General features: G+C 42.0%; 1 protein-coding gene across 7 annotated transcripts in view; it reads left to right on the top strand.

Moving 5' to 3' along the window:
* Positions 1–9,558, top strand: part of tom1l2.S (target of myb1 like 2 membrane trafficking protein S homeolog) — a 46,750-nt gene extending 37,192 nt beyond the window's left edge. For 2 of the 7 annotated variants that reach the window (XM_041578329.1, XM_041578325.1), the window contains 4 exons: positions 528–593; positions 7,412–7,471; positions 7,919–7,955; positions 8,972–9,558. In XM_041578329.1, the coding sequence (XP_041434263.1) occupies positions 528–593; positions 7,412–7,471; positions 7,919–7,955; positions 8,972–9,120 (312 nt within the window). In that variant the 3' untranslated portion in view covers positions 9,121–9,558. The remainder of the gene's footprint in view (positions 1–527; positions 594–7,411; positions 7,472–7,918; positions 7,956–8,971) is intronic. The other 5 variants (XM_041578330.1, XM_041578327.1, XM_041578331.1 and 2 more) reach the window with 3 other exon arrangements.
* The last annotated feature ends 11,950 nt before the right edge of the window (positions 9,559–21,508 follow it).

The raw sequence follows: 21,508 nt of genomic DNA, 5'->3' as shown, positions 1-21,508 counted from the left end.
ACCATATAAAGGCACAAGGCTGCAGGCTGAGTTATACAGGGAACTCTGAGTATCACTCATGTATTATAAGGGATAATGTACCCCCTACTGTAAATGATAAGGATATTAGAAGTCACTGAGGGGTTGTTCTGTGACCATATAAAGGCACAAGGCTGCAGGCAGGAAACTTAGAGCTGGTTCTCAATCCCCTTATTTATATATTAAAGCAAAAACGATGTTTTTTATCTTGCCAAGGGTTCAAGAAGTCAAGTGATAAAACTAAGTGCCATATATAAATGTAAATTCTATAGGGTATGTGTGTATTATATGTGTATCTGCTTATACTTTGCATGTTATTTAATTCAGGGATGCAAATCAAAATGTTTTTCTAGGTGCCTGTGCACATCCATCCTTGCATTCAGGCCATGTCCACCATTAGGTGAAATACACACAGTTCAGACTTTTTATCATTATAACTTCTTTCTTTTCTCAATCAATTTCTTTTCTTTCTCTTATTTATTTGCTGGGATTTTGTGGTTTTGATCCAGAGGAGATTTAGAGGTGAAAACCCAGATATGGAACCCATAGACACGTGGCTTATCAGCCAAGGAATGGTGAGCGCGTTCACCAACCAGTAGGTTTTGTCCTCTGTAATACTGACCATTACTGACCATTACTGACCATTACTGACCATTACTGACCAGGCAGGGCAAGGTCTCCAAGCAGCTGGATATTTGCTCTTTATAGTATCTCTTAATGGATTCAATGTGTTACTAGAATATTCACTACAAGAGGAACAACCCCCTGCTATCCCACAGTCACATTCCCTTCCCAGAGACTATTATCCACTGTTACTATAGACACCATCTCTCCCTACTATACCTGCTATCCCACAGTCACACTCCCTTCCCAGAGACTATTATCCACTGTTACTATAGACACCATCTCTCCCTACTATACCTGCTATCCCACAGTCACACTCCCTTCCCAGAGACTATTATCCCACTGTTACTATAGGCACAATCTCTCCCTACTATACCTGCTATCCTACAGTCACACTCCCTTCCCAGAGACTATTATCCACTGTTACTATAGACACCATCTCTCCCTACTATACCTGCTATCCCACAGTCACACTCCCTTCCCAGAGACTATTATCCACTGTTACTATAGGCACCATCTCTCCCTACTATACCTGCTATCCCACAGTCACACTCCCTTCCCAGAGACTATTATCCCACTGTTACTATAGGCACCATCGTCTGACAAGGCCCTCATCTGATGGTTCTCCATTGACCCCTCTGTATAATCCTTTGTATACCCAGCTTGTATAAAGATAGACATATACACATCCCAAACCCATTATGATTGAGTCACCAGATTCCTTCAAAACATAAGACACTTGTGCAAGAATGTTACTTAATGTTCCCATTCTCACTTGCACACCAGTGGCTCTTGTTTGCTCATTTTAAGAGTCATGAGCCATAAGAATTGTGTCCTCCAGTGATCAGATGGCAATCACATTTCACCAGAAGCTGTAGGGTACATGTTGTTGATAACTTATTTCAGCAGGGTCACACTGGCCTACCAGAGGATCTCCTGGGATGCCCAATTTGGCCCCAAACTTTGAGAATTCCCATAAACCCATCCTTATTTCCACCATGGGCCTATATATAAACCTAGATCATTTGCCACTTGCTGTGGGAGTGGGTCATGGGTTCTGCTTCTTCAATGCTATTATTCTGCACTGAGTTTTGTTTTTTACATGCTATACCTGAATCCAAGGAGCCATTAAGAGACCTGGATGGCCGTGTAAGAGCATTTACTCACATACGGTCAAATATTCCAGCTGTAGAGAAATCCTGCAATCTGCTTCCTCGCTTAGTTGTCCTTTCCCCAATTTGCTGTATCTGGTCGACTGGTATAAGCACACGTTTTATATTTTATTCACCTTTACCTTGGAAATATAGTCTCCTGCAAATCAGTTTATTTAAGCAGATGTTTAAAGGAGAAGGAAAGGCTAAAACTAAGTAAGCTTTATCAGAAAGGTCTATATAAATACACCAGTAAACCCTCAAAGTAATGCTGCTCTGAGTCCTCTGTCAAAAGAAACATCACATTTCTTTCCTTCTATTGTGTACTCATGGGCTTCTGTATCAGACTTCCTGTTTTCAGTTTAAACCTCCAGGGCTAGGGCTTGAGCATGCTCAGTTTGCTTCTCTCCGCCTCTCTCCTCCCCTCACTGCTGTAATCTTAGCCCAGAGTTATGATCAGGGAAAGATTTAGGCAGGAAGTGATGTCACGCCAAGCTAATATGGCAGCTTCTATCCTAAACAAACAGAGACAGTGTCTACAGCTGTTTACTCAGGTATGGTAAAGCATTCTAAAGAATAAAAATGGAGTTCTAACTTGCAGTATTGTGGTTAATCTATTGACAATAAACAGCCCGGGGTAGCTCTCCTTCTCCCTTAAACAGGTAATACCATATGCTGATAATTCATGAGTATAGTGGATCTTGTGGCCATCTCTGTTGGGGGTCAGATGGGCTTATTTAATCATCAGGGCTCTGATTGGGGGTCATACACACCTGTCATATCATAAACAAATATCTATTCTTCAGCTTGATACGTAGATCGCTACTTCTCATCCCCAACAGCCAGTGTATACATATCTTATAGAGCCAGGTTTAGCCCCAGAGATTTCTATCCTTCCATACTGGCTGGGTACACAGAAGTGCAACATAAAGTAATTGATGGTGACTAAACAAGTCCAAATTCCTGTATCTGTCCCGTCTTTTACACAGCTCACGACAGAAAGGTAATGATGTGAACACCGGTCCAAAGTCCCCAGACACGTGAAAGGTTCACAGTATCAGTATAAACTGCCAGTAGTAAACAAGTCGACCATATTACACGGTGCAGCCTCCCATTCCTACACTGCGCAACTGCCATATTTTACTCTCACGGAAAATGGCTGGCTTGTTACTCATTTGCCCCTGGAATCTACTGAAGGTCTGTGGAGCACTAGGCTATAATTTAGGGTTCTGTTCCAGCCCCATGTGTAGCCACTGCTCCTACTCTGCACATTTACACTTATTTGCATTATTGCCCCGGCAGAGGCATTCTCATTAAGCTGGCCATAGACGTAACAATTACGATCTTTCTTGGAAAAGATCTTTCCAAGAACGATCGTTCATTTCAATACACACGTGTAGAGCTGAATCGTCAGATATACAGGTAGATATATGGGAATAAACAATAGAATTCTACCTGTATCTGACGATTCAGCACTAACAATGGCCGATGTTTGGGTCCCTTCAAAGGCACCCGAATAAAATGTTCCGTCCAGCCCGATCGACGAGCCGACCGATATCCAAGTCTTCTGCTGATATCGGTCGGCTCTTTTTCCACCATACACGCAACGAATATCGGACGAAAATTTGTTTCGTACGATATTATCTGTGCGTCTATGGCCACCTTTAGTCCCACGGCACCACCTCTAGTGGTAAAGAGGTAAGTATTATAGGGTGCAGGAGATTTCCCTCCAGGAAATGAAACTCCCTTTAGGTGCTACAACTTCTGATTCAGTAGAAAATGGCTCTGCCCGGGTGACTATAAATGTATAAGTGTATAAATGAGATATGATTACTGGAAATTATCCTGGGTGGTTCAGATAAGCAGCTGGGTCTCTGTAAATGATCCTGCAGCAGGGGGTAAAAACAGAAAGCTGCAGCTCTGCAGACTTATCCTGCTGTAGTGGGCCACTGTACAATTTATCCTGCTGCGGGAACAGTAAAGGAACAGTAACACCAACCAATTAAAGCGTATTAAATATAATGTACTGTTGCTCTGCACTTGTAAAACTGGTGTGTTTGCTTCAGCATCTCTACTATAGTTTATATAGTCTCAAAACCAAAGAAGGACGGCACTCTGGTATAAAAGTCAGGTTTATTGCTGAATCCTGCAGATAAACATGGCCTTACGCGCTTTGGGAACAAGATCCCTTAATCATAGGCTATGATTAAGGGATCTTGTTCCCGAAACGTGTAAGGAGTGCCATCCTTCTTTGGTTTTGAGACTACATTTGGCAGTGGGGACGCTACATACAGAGCACCCGGTTCATTAGGGAGCAGTTTAGGGTAGTGAGTTTGGAGCGGTCCCTTCCGTGTACTTATAGTTTATATAAACAAGTTGCTGGGTAGCTGTGGGGGCAGCCATTTAAAGCCGAAAAAGAAAAGGCACAGGATACACAGCAGATAAGTTCTGTACTGTATAATGCAATTCTACATAGCTTATCTATTATCTACTATTTGTCTTGTGCTTGGATGGCTGCCCCCATGGCTACACAGCAGCTTGTTTATATAAACTATAGTAGTACTTATCCGTTATCTACTGTGTATCCTGTGCTTGAATGGCTGCCCCCATGTCTACACAGCAGCTTGTTTATATAAACTATAGTAGTACTTATCTGTTATCTACTGTGTATCCTGTGCTTGAATGGCTGCCCCCATGGTTACACAGCAGCTTGTTTATATAAACTATAGTAGTACTTATCTGTTATCTACTGGGTATCCTGTGCTTGAATGGCTGCCCCCATGGCTACACAGCAGCTTGTTTATATAAACTATAGTAGTACTTATCTGTTATCTACTGTGTATCCTGTGCTTGAATGGCTGCCCCCGTGGCTACACAGCAGCTTGTTTATATAAACTATAGTAGTACTTATCCCTGTATTAAGATGATTGTTTGGAGGGAATGTTCTAGTACTTATCCATCCAGTGCCGCAGATACAGCAATTGATTGACCTTGAACCATTCTCCCAGGCCATTCCCTGTAACCTGTAATTACAGTGTCTCTGTCTCACGTTTATCCTTATGCCACTAATAGCAGCTTGTTAATCACTGTAATCATAACCCCGTCCATTCCACTTACGTGTCACACGGGTTCGGTCTCCGTGTCCTTGTGGCACAGGCACCAACTACACCCGAATAGCAGAAAATAATGCCTTAAAGGAATTGTTCAGTATAAAAATAAAAAATGGGTAAATAAATAGGCTGTGCAAAATAAAAAATGTTTCAATGCAACAATAAATACATCATTTAAAACCATTGTTGCAACGTAACATTCAAAAGATACATCAAATCTATAGAAAACATCTTAAAGGGATACTGTCATGGGGAAGAAAAACATTTTTCAAAATGAATCAGTTAATAGTGCTGCTCCAGCAGAATCCTGCACTGAAATCTATTTCTCAAAAGAGCAAACAGATTTTTTTATATTCAATTTTGAAATCTGACATGGGGCTAGACATTTTGTCAATTTCCCAGCTGCCCCAAGTCATATGACTTGTGCTCTGATAAACTTCAGTCACTCTTTACTGCTGTACTGCAAGTTGGAGTGATATCACCCCCTCTCTGTCTGATTTACCCAGTTTTTATTTTTATGCTTAACAATTTCTTTAACTCTATTCACTTCCCATATGTATGTATGTATGTGTGTACAGTGGCGGAACTACAGGGGGAGCAGGGGGTGCGAGTGGGCCCCCTCAGGGCCCCCCGGCAGTCCGTGCGCCACTGAGAAATGCGGGCAAATGCGGCCGTACGGAGGGGGCGGGGCCCGGCTGCGCGTCACGCACCAGCTACTGCCCCCCTCTAGGATCGCTACTGTGTGTGTGTGTGTGTGTATATATATATATATATATATATATATATATAATGTCCAGTATTTCTACTCTTTACTGTACACTGGATTGTCATTCACTCCCAGTCTCCCCCAATTAATTACTGATGCTGTGATATTGTGGGTCCCCTCCTATGTCCTCCATCATTTCGACACGTGGGCCCATGTATGGCCACCTTTAGATTGTATTGACCTGCACTGAGCTATACAGTTGGGGGGTGCTTAACCCTAGGTTAAAGGAGCACGATCCATTCTCACCTACTTATCTGTTAGTGCAAATACAATCAGAAGCTGCCGAGCCTCAGCTACAAAACCAGCCCAAAACTAGCCAAGAGGCACTTCCAAAGTAGCCCTAAAATAGCGCAATGAAAAAAAAGTCTAAAAAATAAATGAAAATGTGTGAAAATATGCCTTTTTCAAATTTTTACGGTTTCATAAATTTTACCATGAAGCAAAATGGGACAGATTTGGCCGTAACCAGGGGTGTAACTATAAAGGGGGGCCCAGGAGGTACAGGGGCCCTATAAAGCCCTAATTCATATAATATTTCAATAAATATTGGTGAAACAGGTCAACTTATAGACATTTTGGTGGCCAGAAGATTTTTGCCCCAAAGCTGCTTGAAATTCAGGAAAGTCACCAGAAAATGCGAGAATGGGACTGAAGACTGGGGTACAGAGCCCAAAATCTGGTAACTCCTGTCCCATTGCATGCTGGGTATTGTAGTCTTACATTAAACCCGGCAGTTGGCAAACTGTTAAAGGGGTGGTTCACCTTTAAGGTAACTTTTAGTGTTTTTATAGAATGGTCAATTCTAAGCAACTTTTCAATTGGTTTTCATTATTTATTTTTTTATAGTTTTATAGTTATTTGCCTTTTTCTTCTGACTTTCGCAGCTTTCAAATGGGGATCGCTGACCCCTTCAAAAAAACAAATGCTCTGTAAGGCTACAAATGTATTGTTATTGCTATCTTTCTATTCAGGCCTCTCCTATTCATATTCCTGTCTCTTATTCAAATCAACGCATGGTTGCTAGGGTAATTTGGACCCTGGCTACCAGATTCCTTAAAATGCAAATTGAAGAGCTGCTGAATAAAAAGCCAAATAACACAAAAACCTTAAATAATAAAAAATGAAAGCCAATTGCAGATTGTCTTAGAATGTCCCTCTCTACGTCATACTAAAAGTTATCTCAAAGGTGAACCACCCTTTAAACAAAAACTACATTACCCAACATGCATTGGGAGACACAGGCTTGGAACATTAGGGAAGAAAAAACTTTGGCTGGTTTCTAAAGTACATACCAGTCAAAGCCCCAAAAAGTAGCCCAAATCTGTATCTTGACTAGTTTGTATTTTCAAAACCCGCCTGGGCCTTAAATTAGTAGCCCAATTTGGCTGGAAAACCACCAACCTGGCAACCCTACAACAGACCACATAGTATTGCTGCTTCTATTGTACGCCCGCTAACCATTGGGTACTGCCTTGGAAAGGGCCGGATTTAGTGGGGAATAGGGAGGGGTTTGGATTTGATTGGGGCGGAGTCAACTGATCTAACCACATTTCACATTTTGTGTAATTTTAACCGCGTGTTTTAAGTTATGATTTTCCTTTAATTTGATTTGCATCATTCATTATTTCCAGCATGTTTTCCATTTTCATCATTTTGTTTTTATTATTCTCCACCCCACCTCCACTTTCTTGGCTTTATTCCCTTCTTCTCATGCTCCATACGCTGCTTGCTGTGCACCATAGATTCCAGTCTCGCAGCCCTCTCACATGGATGATATAGAGGAGTGGCTCAGTAAAGACCTGGTGAGATGCCTTTATACTAATGGGTCTGCACATTCCTGGTCTGGGTGGGGGAGGTGGGGGGGATACATCAGGGGGGCCGGGTACTAAATAAATGTACAGTCATGCTATATTGCTTCTTCATAGCAAACACAAGGTCATACTCAACTGCTGAACTTGTTAAAGGGGAAGTTATGACAATTTGAGCTCATTGAGGTGGGTGTGAACTTCTACACTGCCCCCACCCCTCAGTGAGTGAGGTACCGAAAGAGAAACAGGGGGCTTTCAGCTTGCACTTTATTCTAGAGCAGATATGGGCAACCTGCAGTTCAGCTATTCCAGCAGCCAAAGCCTGTTGAGTTGAGGTTGCCCATCACTGTTCCTGGATTTATTACTCTGTGAGGTTATTTTCCAGTAAATGGCAAGACTTGCTGTGACCCAAGGAGATTTATTGTGTGTTTCTTGTTGCAGAAGGGAGATGAACTGGAGGAAGGAGTGACAAGTGAAGGTAGGTGCAAACCTAGGAAATTCTGTGCTGTTCCTAACTACTATAGGCACCATCTATCTCTCTCCCTACTATACCTGCTATCCCACAGCCACACTCCCTTCCCAGAGACTATTATCCACTGTTACTATAGGCACCATCCCTCCATACTATACCTGCTATCCCACAGCCACACTCCCTTCCCAGAGACTATTATCCACTGTTACTATAGGCACCATCCCTCCATACTATACCTGCTATCCCACAGTCACACTCCCTTCCCAGAGACTATTATCCCACTGTTACTATAGGCACCATCTCTCCCTACTATACCTGCTATCCCACAGTCACACTCCCTTCCCAGAGACTATTATCCCACTGTTACTATAGGCACCATCTCTCCCTACTATACCTGCTATCCCACAGCCACACTCCCTTCCCAGAGACTATTATCCACTGTTACTATAGGCACCATCTCTCCCTACTATACCTGCTATCCCACAGTCACACTCCCTTCCCAGAGACTATTATCCCACTGTTACTATAGGCACCATCTCTCCCTACTATACCTGATATCCCACAGTCACACTCCCTTCCCAGAGACTATTATCCCTCTGTTACTATAGACACCATCTCTCCCTACTATACCTGCTATCTCACAGTCACACTCCCTTCCCAGAGACTATTATCCACTGTTACTATAGGCACCATCTCTCCCTACTATACCTGCTATCCCACAGTCACACTCCCTTCCCAGAGACTATTATCCACTGTTACTATAGACACCATCTCTCCCTACTATACCTGCTATCCCACAGTCACACTCCCTTCCCAGAGACTATTATCCCACTGTTACTATAGACACCATCTCTCCCTACTATACCTGCTATCGCACAGTCACACTCCCTTCCCAGAGACTATTATCCACTGTTACTATAGGCACCATCTCTCCCTACTATACCTGCTATCCCACAGTCACACTCCCTTCCCAGAGAGTATTATTTCTATTATCCCTGATTAATTTATTTTTGTACTTCCAGAATTTGACAAGTTTTTAGAAGAGCGAGCCAAAGCTTCAGAAAGAATGCCAGATCTGCCATCACCTCCCACCGGAGAGCCTGGCCAACCCATGAATTCTGCTGGAAGGAAGAAGCAGGAGCGCTCTGAGGATAAACTCTTTGCTTTGTAAATTGGCCTCGCCTCTCTGTACAGTATTCATCACATTCCCCTGGCCACCATGCACTGCAGCCACCAGTCCCAGGCCCATACTAGCCTCATCCATTACATTCCCATAGTGATATGAACTGGCATTAACTGGGCTACACGGTTATCTCTATTATACTACAGTCATAAGGACTTACCTCCTGCTCTCCTATTAGGCTGTCATGCTAGGGTTGTGATGTTTAAGGTGGGTATGTGTTTATAAGCCCTACAAGCAATGTGTGGTTCATGCATTCAGCTAAAACATCTGTAGTAAACAGCCAAATACAAGCCCCTGGCCCTAACATTATTCAGTTATTTGCACCTGATATTGTGGTGACCACTGTCACTCAGGTTTGACAAGAAAACTCCCCATCAGAAGAACTTTATTCTGGATAAGGCCTAGCAGATCTTCCCATTCACTCAATAAATACTATATAATTCCCACTGGGACTTGGTATTCCCTCTATCCCTTGTAAATGTCCCTCCATAAGCTTAATACCTACTGGAACAACACTAGCACTGCATGCCACATCATTGAAAAGTATAACAAGTTCTCTTCTCATATATACATATTTATAGATATACAGTATATATATATATATATAGTAGTGGATACCTGAATTGCAACATTTGCACAGCTTCCTTACCTCTAAGCTATTTAAGGTGTAACAAAGAAAAATAATTAACCCCTCCACCTGCACAGTCGCCTTTTGTGGTAAAAGGGCCGGCAGCAAAATAGGATTTTGTGGGTCCTTTTATTTATGTACAGCACCTTCTGACAGCATATAGTTGATGACGGGATTTGGGAGTTGTACTTAAGGTCTGCAGAATGGATAATATATACTGCTTTCACCATCTTATTCTGCAGTTCCTTTAATCTCATTGCCACTGCTTCATCCCAGAAGCTATTCACTTGCCTGCTCTTATAGACACCAACTCCCCCTACTCCCCTCCCAGAGACCATTACCCCCACTGTTACTATAGGCACCATCTCTCCCTACTAAACCTGCTATCCCACAGTCACACTCCCTTCCCAGAGACTATTATCCACTGTTACTATAGGCACCATCTCTCCCTACTATACCTGCTATCCCACAGTCACACTCCCTTCCCAGAGACTATTATCCCACTGTTACTATAGGCACCATCTCTCCCTACTATACCTGCCATCCCACAGTCACACTCCCTTCCCAGAGACTATTATCCACTGTTACTATAGACACCATCTCTCCCTACTATACCTGCTATCCCACAGTCACACTCCCTTCCCAGAGACTATTATCCACTGTTACTATAGACACAATCTCTCCCTACTATACCTGCTATCCCACAGTCACACTCCCTTCCCAGAGACTATTATCCACTGTTACTATAGACACCATCTCTCCCTACTATACCTGCTATCCCACAGTCACACTCCCTTCCCAGAGACTATTATCCACTGTTACTATAGACACCATCTCTCCCTACTATACCTGCTATCCCACAGTCACACTCCCTTCCCAGAGACTATTATCCCACTGTTACTATAGGCACCATCTCTCCCTACTATACCTGCCATCCCACAGTCACACTCCCTTCCCAGAGACTATTATCCACTGTTACTATAGACACCATCTCTCCCTACTATACCTGCTATCCCACAGTCACACTCCCTTCCCAGAGACTATTATCCACTGTTACTATAGACACCATCTCTCCCTACTATACCTGCTATCCCACAGTCACACTCCTTCCCAGAGACTATTATCCACTGTTACTATAGGCACCATCTCTCCCTACTATACCTGTTATCCCACAGTCACACTCCCTTCCCAGAGACTATTATCCCAATGTTACTATAGGCACCATCTCTCCCTACTATACCTGCTATCCCACAGTCACACTCCCTTCCCAGAGACTATTATCCCACTGTTACTATAGGCACCATCTCTCCCTACTAGACATGCTATCCCACAGTCACACTCCCTTCCCAGAGACTTATCCCCACTGTTACTATAGGCACCATCTCTCCCTACTAGACATGCTATCCCACAGTCACACTCCCTTCCCAGAGACTATTATCCACTGTTACTATAGACACCATCTCTCCCTACTATACCTGCTATCCCACAGTCACACTCCCTTCCCAGAGACTATTATCCACTGTTACTATAGACACCATCTCTCCCTACTATACCTGCTATCCCACAGTCACACTCCCTTCCCAGAGACTATTATCCCACTGTTACTATAGGCACCATCTCTCCTTACTATAACTGCTGCAAGCAACTGCAGATTGGTGGTACTTGGAGCAGTTGTCCATCCTTCCACACTAAATACAACTTTGAACATCCTATGTAAAATATTCTCCTTCAATAGAAGGCTGGTACAACTAGGGATTGATCAGTTCTTTACCATTTCATTTTGTCTCTGGCTCCTCTGCTTTGATAACCATACATATTATTATAGGAGAGAGATACACAGACCAGGCTTCATTTAAGCTTCTCAAGACAAATATCTGCTTTTTCCTGTAGGTTATTATATGGACGTTATTCTTGGGTGCCATAATTTGTCAGTATCTGATGTACCACACTAGGGGGTTACTAGATGTCGGTGAAACAAGCTGCCTATTGTAATTATTTTGTTGAACTCATCAATGAAAGGGAATTCATAATCCTAGGGACAGCCAGTTGGTGGATCTCAACTATTGTTACACCCTAGGATCTTCTGCTGTGTCATTGTATATGTTCCAGGTCTTCTCAAGTAATTGGGTATCATATAGAATACATTTTATTCTGGGGTCACTGATAGTCCTGGGAGCACAAAACTCTAGACTTTTGCTAGATATGGAGCAATGTTGGTCATGTTTTTTCCCATATACCCATGTGTATCGCTGGCATGTTATATAAATAGGCATGCATAAAGTCTTCTTTGAAAAATATAGTGGAGGAGTTACATGGGAGTTCCACAAGGTTACAGAGGATGGACGGCTGCAGGAATTGCACTGCCGCAGGAAATCAACCCCACTGAAACCTTCAGGCACATTTATAAAAGGTTGAATTTCGAATTCATGTGAGTTTTTAAAAACTCCCCTAAATTCGAGATTTGACCAATCGAAGTTTATTAAAAAAATCTAATTTGTCAAGCTGTGATGAATTAGATCGAATAACACGTCCTAATGCGTTTCATATCTACCAATACGTTTATTCCATATTGCTAAAATTACACTTCCTAACACGTTTCGTATCTACCGATACATTTATTTCATATTGCTGAAATTACATGTCCTAACGCGTTTCTTATCTACCGAAACATTTATTCCATATTGCAAAAATTACACATCTACTGACGTGAAACGCGTTAGGACTTGTAATTCAAGCAATATGGAATAAACTTCAATTTTAACTTCACCGGCTGGCTCCAGGAGTGTGTGCTAATTTTTTCTGGTTGTATTCTCACCTCAAGCTACGGGTTCGGGGGAAGGCACCGAAACCACCTGCTGTTATTGGTGAGTTTGAAAAAAGCTGATTTTACCTACACTAATTACGTTGCTTAAACTGTGTCTGAAAGCGACGGACCTGGTTTTATAACCAGGTCACTCTCCCCATCGGGTGAGCTGCAGTTTAATTTATTTTGCTGTTCCATATATAATGCTCGGTTTTTACGTTATGCTAAAAATTTCAATTGGTCAGCCTTTTACTTTCTGGGGTTAGAGCTGGTTTTGTATATAAATATTGCAAACAACTTCAAATTGATCCCCGGACGTCTCCCACTGACTTAAACAGAAATTCGGCTGGTTTTAGGTGACAAATTTGAGTTCATAAAGGGCCAGAGTCTGATAAATCTCGAAATTAGAATTTAATTTCTTTAAAAACTCAAATCGAATTTGAATAGATCCCTAGTCGAATTTGACCATAAAAAAATTAGAATTTTCAATACGACCCTCGATAAATCTGCCCCCTTATAGCAATGTGACCTTCAAACATACAGCCGCCCGTATGACAGTCAGTGAGATCCAGGCTGTGGTGAGTGGTCCGACTCAAATCTAATCAATGACTCCCCTTGCACGGCTGCAACTAATGTGTCTATTTAATATCTTTAAATTATTTTATATTTTATACATTCAAACACTAATTGTAGTTTCCTATTGATGAAAATATTTATTTTGTTGACCCCCCACCACAACGATTTCCCATGTTAATTGGTTTCCGCTGTGGAAGAGTAGAACCATATTCACCGACAGTTCTCGATCTGCCCATAATTCCCTCCCTCCTCGTGTCCGTCTGTCTATTCAATGAAAGCAATTTGTTTGCTGACTCGTACTACTGTAGTTATATAATATGTACAAATAAGTCCAATTAAACAGTAACTGAAATGTCTTGTTCTTGCCTTGGTTTTTTCTTCATAATGCTGTGGAATAAGGTTTGTGTGTGGGGGGGGGGGTGTGTGTGTGTATATATATATATATATATATATATATATATATATATATATATATATATATATATATATATATATATATATATATATATATATATATATATATATATATATTATATAGTGAATAACGTACCCCCTCTTGTAAAATATAAGGATATTATAAGTTACCAAGGAGTTTAATGACCATATAAAAACACGAGGCCGAAGGTGCGTTATCTGGAAACCCATTATCCAGAAATCTCCAAATTACGGAAAGGCCAACTCCCATAGACTACATTTTATGCAAATAATCCACAATTTAGTAAGTGATTTCCTTTTTCTCTGTAGTAATAAAACAGTCGCTTGTACTTGATCCAAACTAAGATATAATGAATCCTTATTGTAAGCAGAACCAGCCTATTGGGTTTATTTAATGTTTACACTATTTTCTAGTTGAATTAAGGTATGAAGAGCCAGATTATGGAAAGATCCATTATCCGGAAAACCCCAGGTCCCAAGCATTCTGGATAACAGGTCCCTTACCTGTATTTTATATATATATATATATATATATATATATATATATATATATATATATATATATATATATATATATATATATATATATAATGATTTGCCAGTGCTGGAAGTACAAATACAAATGTGTGTAAACACAGCAGCAAGGTCTCTCTTATCTGCATTCTCCTGCCATAAACTCCAGGTCGGATTCACTGATACTCTAGATCAGGGGTGTCCAAACTGCGGCCCGAGGGCCACATGCGGCCCAGAATGCATATGAATGCGGCCCAGTTTGAAACTCTTGGTTCCCGAGGAAATAGGAGGAGGGGGGTCTCTGCCCATTGCCCAGTTAGTAATAATAATATAATAATACGTCTATTTATTATCCAGGTGTCCCATATTCCATTGTATAGCTCTATCTGGTTATCCAACTGGCATTGTAGTTCTTTTCTGTTTATTTCCTTTACTTTTACAATTAAAAGTGTATTTTATGTGTGGCCCCAGACAATTTTTCTTTTTCCAATGTGGCCCGGCAAGCCAAAAGTTTGGACACCCCTGCTCTAGATCAGGGATCCCCAACCTTTTGAACTTGTGAGCAAAGTAAAAGGAGTTGGGGAGCAACACTAGCATGAAAAATGTTCTTGAGCTGCCAAATAAGGGCTGTGATTGGCCATTTGGTAGCCCCTATGTGGATTGTCAACCTACATTGAGACTCTGTTTGGCAGTACATCTGGTTTTTATTCAACCAAAACTTGCCTCCAAGCCTGGAATTCAAAAACAAACATCTGCTTTGAGGCCACTGAGAGCAACATCCAAGGGGTTGGAGAGCAACATGTTACTCACGAGCCACTGGTTGGGAATCACTGCTCTAGATGAACTATAGTACACTGTTCGCCTGCAAAGACTGTATAGTAGAATGGCACATGAAGCTACACAGTCTCTGATTGTGGTGTTTATCAGTATGGCACTACCTGCCCCAGGTCGCTGCTTATTTGTTTGCACCTGAAGGAGGAGAGCTTGACACATACCTTTCCTGTACAACATGACTGGGCCGAGCAGGAAAAGCCTATTTAAAGTGGACCTGTCACCTTAAGAAATAATCCCAAATCCTATTTCATGATGTTAGTCAAGCAAAATACATTTCACTTGCACTATAAAAAGTATTTAAATCTTGGATTTTATAGTCTTGGAATTCACAATCACAGCAAGCAGGCAGGTGCCATTTTGTAGACACTGTGGCAAACTGCACCATGCCAAAATCTGGTTTATGTGCCAGAATGGGGGACCTGCTGGCCACCCCCATGCATTGGCTACACGGTCAGATGGTGAGTAGGGAGTGAGAATATGGGGAGAGCAGTGACATCTACAAAGTGCAGAGTGGAAAGTGAAAGTAATGGCTTGCCCTGTCTCTAGACCTAAGGCATAGAGGAGGGGCAGGCAATATATGATTGACAGCTGAGATTTTTAAACAGGTTTATAACAGGTATGAATGTTTTTCATTTTAAAAGAACTTTTATTATACAGCGTTTTAGGTCTGGGTGACAGGTCCACTTTAAAGTGACCCCTATGAGCTGCCCATTACCCATGCCTCTAGTACTTTGTTGGCCCAAACCTATACCATATTATAAAAAATATATATCAAAAGATATATGTCCCAAGGCTTGATTATAGTAAAAATAAAATAATTTATTAATGTTCACATAAAAAAATGGTACATACTGACCCCCCATGGCCCAAACCTATCCCATACCTCCCAACAGTTTGGGAATGGAAAGCGGGACAAAAACATTTTCCTGCGTGGATTGACCACACCTATTGTGGCCACACCCTCTAATGACCATGTTTATTTTACAAAATTTGGCAGGTTATGAAAGTTTGAACACATTTCTGTGGTTTTTATGTGTTATTACAGTTTTGCTAATGAAGGTGAATTGCCCTTAAGGGCAGAGACGCACGCTCAGATTCGGGGAGATTTAGTTGCCTGGCGATAAATCGCCTCTTCTTCGGGGCGACTAATCTCTGTGAACTGCCTGACGCCGGCAATAATGTAAATCACAGGTGGGATGGCAATCAGTGGGCTTCGTTTTCCGAAGTTGCCTCACAAGGAAACTTCGGAAAACAAAGTGCTTTGAGTGCCATCCCGCCAGTGATTTCGATTCTAGCCTTCTAAATACTGGGATGTCCGGGTTAAATCCGGACAGGTGGCAACCCTAGTTTACTTTAAACACTTTCAATAGTGTGTCACTGCCCTAATGTTTGAAGTGAAACACGGGCGCTCCACCAATGAGGCGAGTTGAGGCACTCGCCTGCGGCAGTGCCTCCTTGGTTGTCAGGGGCGGCAAAAATGTAGCTCCCGGTAACTAAGAGCCGAATTTCCACTTTTAACCCACAAATTCGGCTCTTCTAGTGCAGAGAGCGCAATTGTGCTCTCTGCACTAGCGACATGGACCAACCCTGACCCCTCCAGCACAACGTGGACTGCCCCTGTCCCGGGGCATCAAAAGGAAGGTCGCCTCATGCGGCAAAATGACCAGGATCGCCCCTGAAGGAAAATATATTCTCTTTTTGATGCATGCTTTAAAAACAAAGTACAAAAGGCATGATTCCAGTCAGGGTGCCACCTACAGGCTGCGAGGAGAATCTATATCCCCCTCAGGGTTTCCAGGTTGGCAGTTTTCCAGCCAAATTGAGCTACTAATTTTAAGCCCAGGTGCGTTTTGAAAGTACAAAGTAGCCAAGATACTGATTTGGGCTACTTTTTAGGCCTTTGGCTTGTTTGTGCTTTGGAAACCAACCAAAGTTTTTTCTTGCCCTAAGTAGTGATGTGCGGGTCAGATAAAATCTGACCCACATCCGAAGTTAACCTGCGACTGCCCGACTTCGGGGTTCCTTTTATAGACCTGTGCCGCCCCGCCGATGACATCTCAAAAGGGGCGGGGCGAGCAGGCGCACGTCTATAAAAGTGGAAGTCGTAAAACCGGCAGTGTAAGGTGGCGGGAAGAGAGAGCAGGATGAAGAGCTCAACCCGGACCCACCCACAAATGGAGGTGTGAGGTCGACCTGAACCGCGGGTAAACCAGTGGGTTCCGCAGGTATCAGGCAGGCCCGCACATCACTTATGCCAAGCTTGCGTCTCCCAATACATGTTGGGTAATGTCGCTTTTGTTTAACTAATTGCCGACTGCCAAGTTTAATGTAAGACTACAATACCCAGCATGCAATGGGACTGACTTGTGTAGAAATTTAAGATTTATAAGTTGAGCTGTTTTTAAGGTTGCCACCCGGCCTGTATTTTACCGGCCTGGCCGGTAAAAATGATGGTTGATCCCAATGTTATTAATAGGGGAAAAAAGATAAATATATAGGAAGGCCGATATTTTTTTCCAGAAAAGGTGGCAACCCTAGCTGTTTTACCAATATTTAATGAAATTGAATATGAATTAGGGCCTTATGGGGCCCCTATACCTCCTGGGTCCCCCTATATAGTTTTACACCCCTGGTCCCATTTTTCTTCATGGAAAAATTTGCAAAAATAGTGAAAATTTTAAAAAAAGGCGTATTTTCACATATTTATTTTTTAGTCTTTTTCTTACGGCACATATTGTGCTATTTTTGGGCTACTTTTGAAGTGCTTTTCGGCTCGTTTTGTGCTGGTTTTGAGAGAGCTCTTGTGCCCCTCACACCTGAGATGGTTTCCTCTCACACAATGTGAATATGTATTAGATTGTAAGCTCCACTGGGACAGGGACTGACAGGAACAATGTCGTACATGTTTAACTAGACAATATTTATTTTTGTGTAAGTAACTTATGCGGACTCCTCAAGGACTGGACACAAAGAAGAGCCTGTGTCACAAAACATTTGCTAAAGTTGTCTGAATGGCTGTGAAACACTATTTACATTAGCACGTTCCCCACTCAGAGGGATCAGCTCTGTACACGGTGTTATGAGCCATTTCCCATAGTTCCCCGCTTATTGCTATTCTATTTACACACTAACGCCACACACACCCCCTGCCCGCCTGACAACAGGAGAACCATGTGACTATAACCCTACATGACGTAACCAGAGCACCGCCAATGACGCTTCCTCACCCCACTCCGATCTCGCGCTCTCATTGGACATCGCTAACTCGTTCTACAGGCGGGGTTTCCCCGCGTGCTGAGTCAACCAAACCTACAAGTGAAGCCGCGCCCCCATTAGAATACTTGCTGCACTACGCGCCGAACGCTTATTAATATTTATGAGGGAGTTCCTTCTGTGAGGATGTTGTTGTGTGGTTGTGAATGTTTGGAGCGGTACTTCATTTATGGGGTTAGAGGTTGGAATAAAATTGAGCTTGTTGTCTTCAGCCTTCTCACTGCTGCCTTTTCTCTTCCATACTGACAGTCATCTATAAAGTCACAGTTTTATGAACTCTATATTTATAAACCATAAAAACGTGAAGTAAAGTGCCATTGGGCCAATAGCAAAAAACAGACAAAAAAATATTTACTTGGGTCCCTAAAATTATTTTGTTCTTGGACCCAGAAGCTTTTTGCAGATAAATAACTAGACGTTTCCCAACAGGAAAAAAAGGGGGGAAAAAAACATCTGTCGCATGCAGTGTGGTGTTTTTTTTAACCACGCCCATTTATTGCCACACCCCCGAAATACCACGTCCATGTTACAAAATTTGGCAGGTTATGTAAGTCTGAACACATTTCTGAGAGTTTTACGGCTGTTTTTTATACCAGTTTTGCTTATGAAGGTGAAATTGCCCTTTAAGCTGCTATACTCCCAAGAGACCTGCTTAGCTACAATTGTTTCGTTGGGAGGTATGTTTTAGCTCCCCATTAACTTTCTAAACATGACAATTTTCAAAAAAAAAACTTCAAATTATTCAGTGTGCCGCTGGGCAGCCTATACCTCCCGGGACCACCAGTGACTACAGAATCTGCTTCTTCTATAGTCACACCTCTAACATCCAGTCATGCAACCGATTATTGGACAATAAAACAAGATAGTGAGACTAGAGAAGTGCAAGGTGATAACAATTTAGCAAGATGGTAACAGTAGGACAATTTGCCACAAGAGATCAAGATACAGTAGAAAGAGATTTCCACAGGAGAGCAAGATACAGTAGAAAGAGATTTCCACAAGAGAGCAAGATACAGTAGAAAGAGATTTCCACAGGAGAGCAAGATACAGTTGGATGAGATTTCCACAAGAGAGCAAGATACAGTAGAACGAGATTTCCACAGGAGAGCAAGATACAGTTGGATGAGATTTCCACAAGAGAGCAAGATACAGTAGAAAGAGATTTCCACAAGAGAGCAAGATACAGTAGAAAGAGATTTCCACAGAAGAGCAAGATACAGTAGAACGAGATTTCCACAGGAGAGCAAGATACAGTTGGATGAGATTTCCACAAGAGAGCAAGATACAGTAGAAAGAGATTTCCACAAGAGAGCAAGATACAGTAGAACGAGATTTCCACAGGAGAGCAAGATACAGTTGTATGAGATTTCCACAGGAGAGCAAGATACAGTAGAACGAGATTTCCACAAGAGAGCAAGATACAGTTGTATGAGATTTCCACAAGAGAGCAAGATACAGTAGAAAGAGATTTCCACAGGAGAGCAAGATACAGTTGGATGAGATTTCCACAAGAGAGCAAGATACAGTAGAAAGAGATTTCCACAGCAGAGCAAGATACAGTAGAACGAGATTTCCACAGGAGAGCAAGATACAGTTGGATGAGATTTCCACAAGAGAGCAAGATACAGTTGTATGAGATTTCCACAAGAGAGCAAGATACAGTAGAAAGAGATTTCCACAGGAGAGCAAGATACAGTAGGACACGATTGCAAAGGGAAAGTAAAATACAGTAGGGTGAGATTGCCATGGTAGAGCAAGATACAGTAGGATGAGATTGCCACAAGAAAACAATATACAGTAGGATGAGTTTGCCACAGAAGAGCAAGATACAATTGGACAAAATCAGCACAGGAAAGCAAGATACAATTGGACTAGACTGCCACAAGAAAACAAACAACTATGGGTGGAGATTGTCACAGAGGGGCAAGACACTGCTGGGGGAGAAGGCAAAGTACATTAGGGCAAGATTGCCATGAGAAAGCAATATACGACAGGATGAGATTGCCACAGCAGAGCAAGATAGCAACTGAAGGATGAGGTTACCACAGGAGAGCGAGATAGCAACAGTAGGGTGAGAGTGCAATAGTTAAGCAAGGTGTAGATAGTAGTGGAAGAATGTAACAGTATTTTTTTAAATGATCACCAACTTGGAACCCTTTATTTGTGGCTGAAGTACAACTCTCAGTACCCAAAGGCTTGGCCTGTCAGGTGGTACTTCAACCACAGTGACACGGCCCCAGGTTGCCATACCTCTTATCACAGTCACAACAGGCTTCTGCTGAACTCTATCTCCAATTTGTGACACAAGGGATGTGAAAGTGAATAATCATATATTTACTTCTTGATCCCTATCTGTCTGGGATGTTGGGTTGTTTGGCAAATGGAGCTTAAACATCAACCTCACAATGTACACATAGCCTTGCTATCACAAAGTTTATGGAGAGTATAGAGTGCAATATTTATTGTGCAGAGTGGATCAGAATAACCCCTTATCTGCCAGAAGGAATGCTTGCTGTTCATGTGTGTGTCTGTTTGCTGTAGCATTGGGGCTGCTAACTCCACCATTACAAATATCCTGTGCTTTATAACTAGGGGTGCTTTGATGTGTGCAGTAAATTCCTCCAGGAATGGGGGGTACACAGAAAGCTTTGACATCAAACCCTTATTACCTTATAATAATTCAATTAATTTACAGGTATGGGATCCATTATCTGGAAACTCATTATCCAGAAAGCTCAGAATTACGGAATGGCCATCTCCCATAGATTCCATTATAATCAAATAATACAAAATGATTTCCTTTTTCTCTGTAGTAATAAAACAGTACTTTGTACTTGACTCCGACTAAGATATAGTGAATCCCTATTGGAAACAAAATCAGCCTATTGGGTTTATTTAATGTTTTCATGATTTTCTAGTAGACTTAAGGTGTGAAGATCCAAATTATGGAAAGAACCATTATCCGGAAAACCCCAGGTCCCGAGCATTCTGGATAACAGGTCCCATAACTGTCCCAAAATTAGTGTTTCTCTTAACATTGCAGAAACATGCCCTTAAGTGATTGTCTGTTTCTGCATCAATGTATTCCTCACCTTCTGTGTTCCTTTATACAGAGAAATACATCTTTCCCCATTACAAAAGCATAAAGCAGACTGAAACACCTGGAGGTGCACATACATCAGTGTAAGTCTATATTTCTCTTTATTAGCCCTGCAGCGCTGTCAGTTCAGGGATTTTGAGCCTGAGCTCATCCAGCATTAGGTAGCATATAATTTAATTACTGGCTTCTGCTTGGGATAAAAGGGAGACATATT

This window comes from Xenopus laevis, chromosome 9_10S (genome assembly GCF_017654675.1).
Source record: "Xenopus laevis strain J_2021 chromosome 9_10S, Xenopus_laevis_v10.1, whole genome shotgun sequence".
NCBI classification, from domain to species: Eukaryota; Metazoa; Chordata; class Amphibia; order Anura; family Pipidae; genus Xenopus; species Xenopus laevis.
Note: the sequence above shows the minus strand (reverse complement) of the source record. Positions and strands in the feature narration are given on the sequence as shown.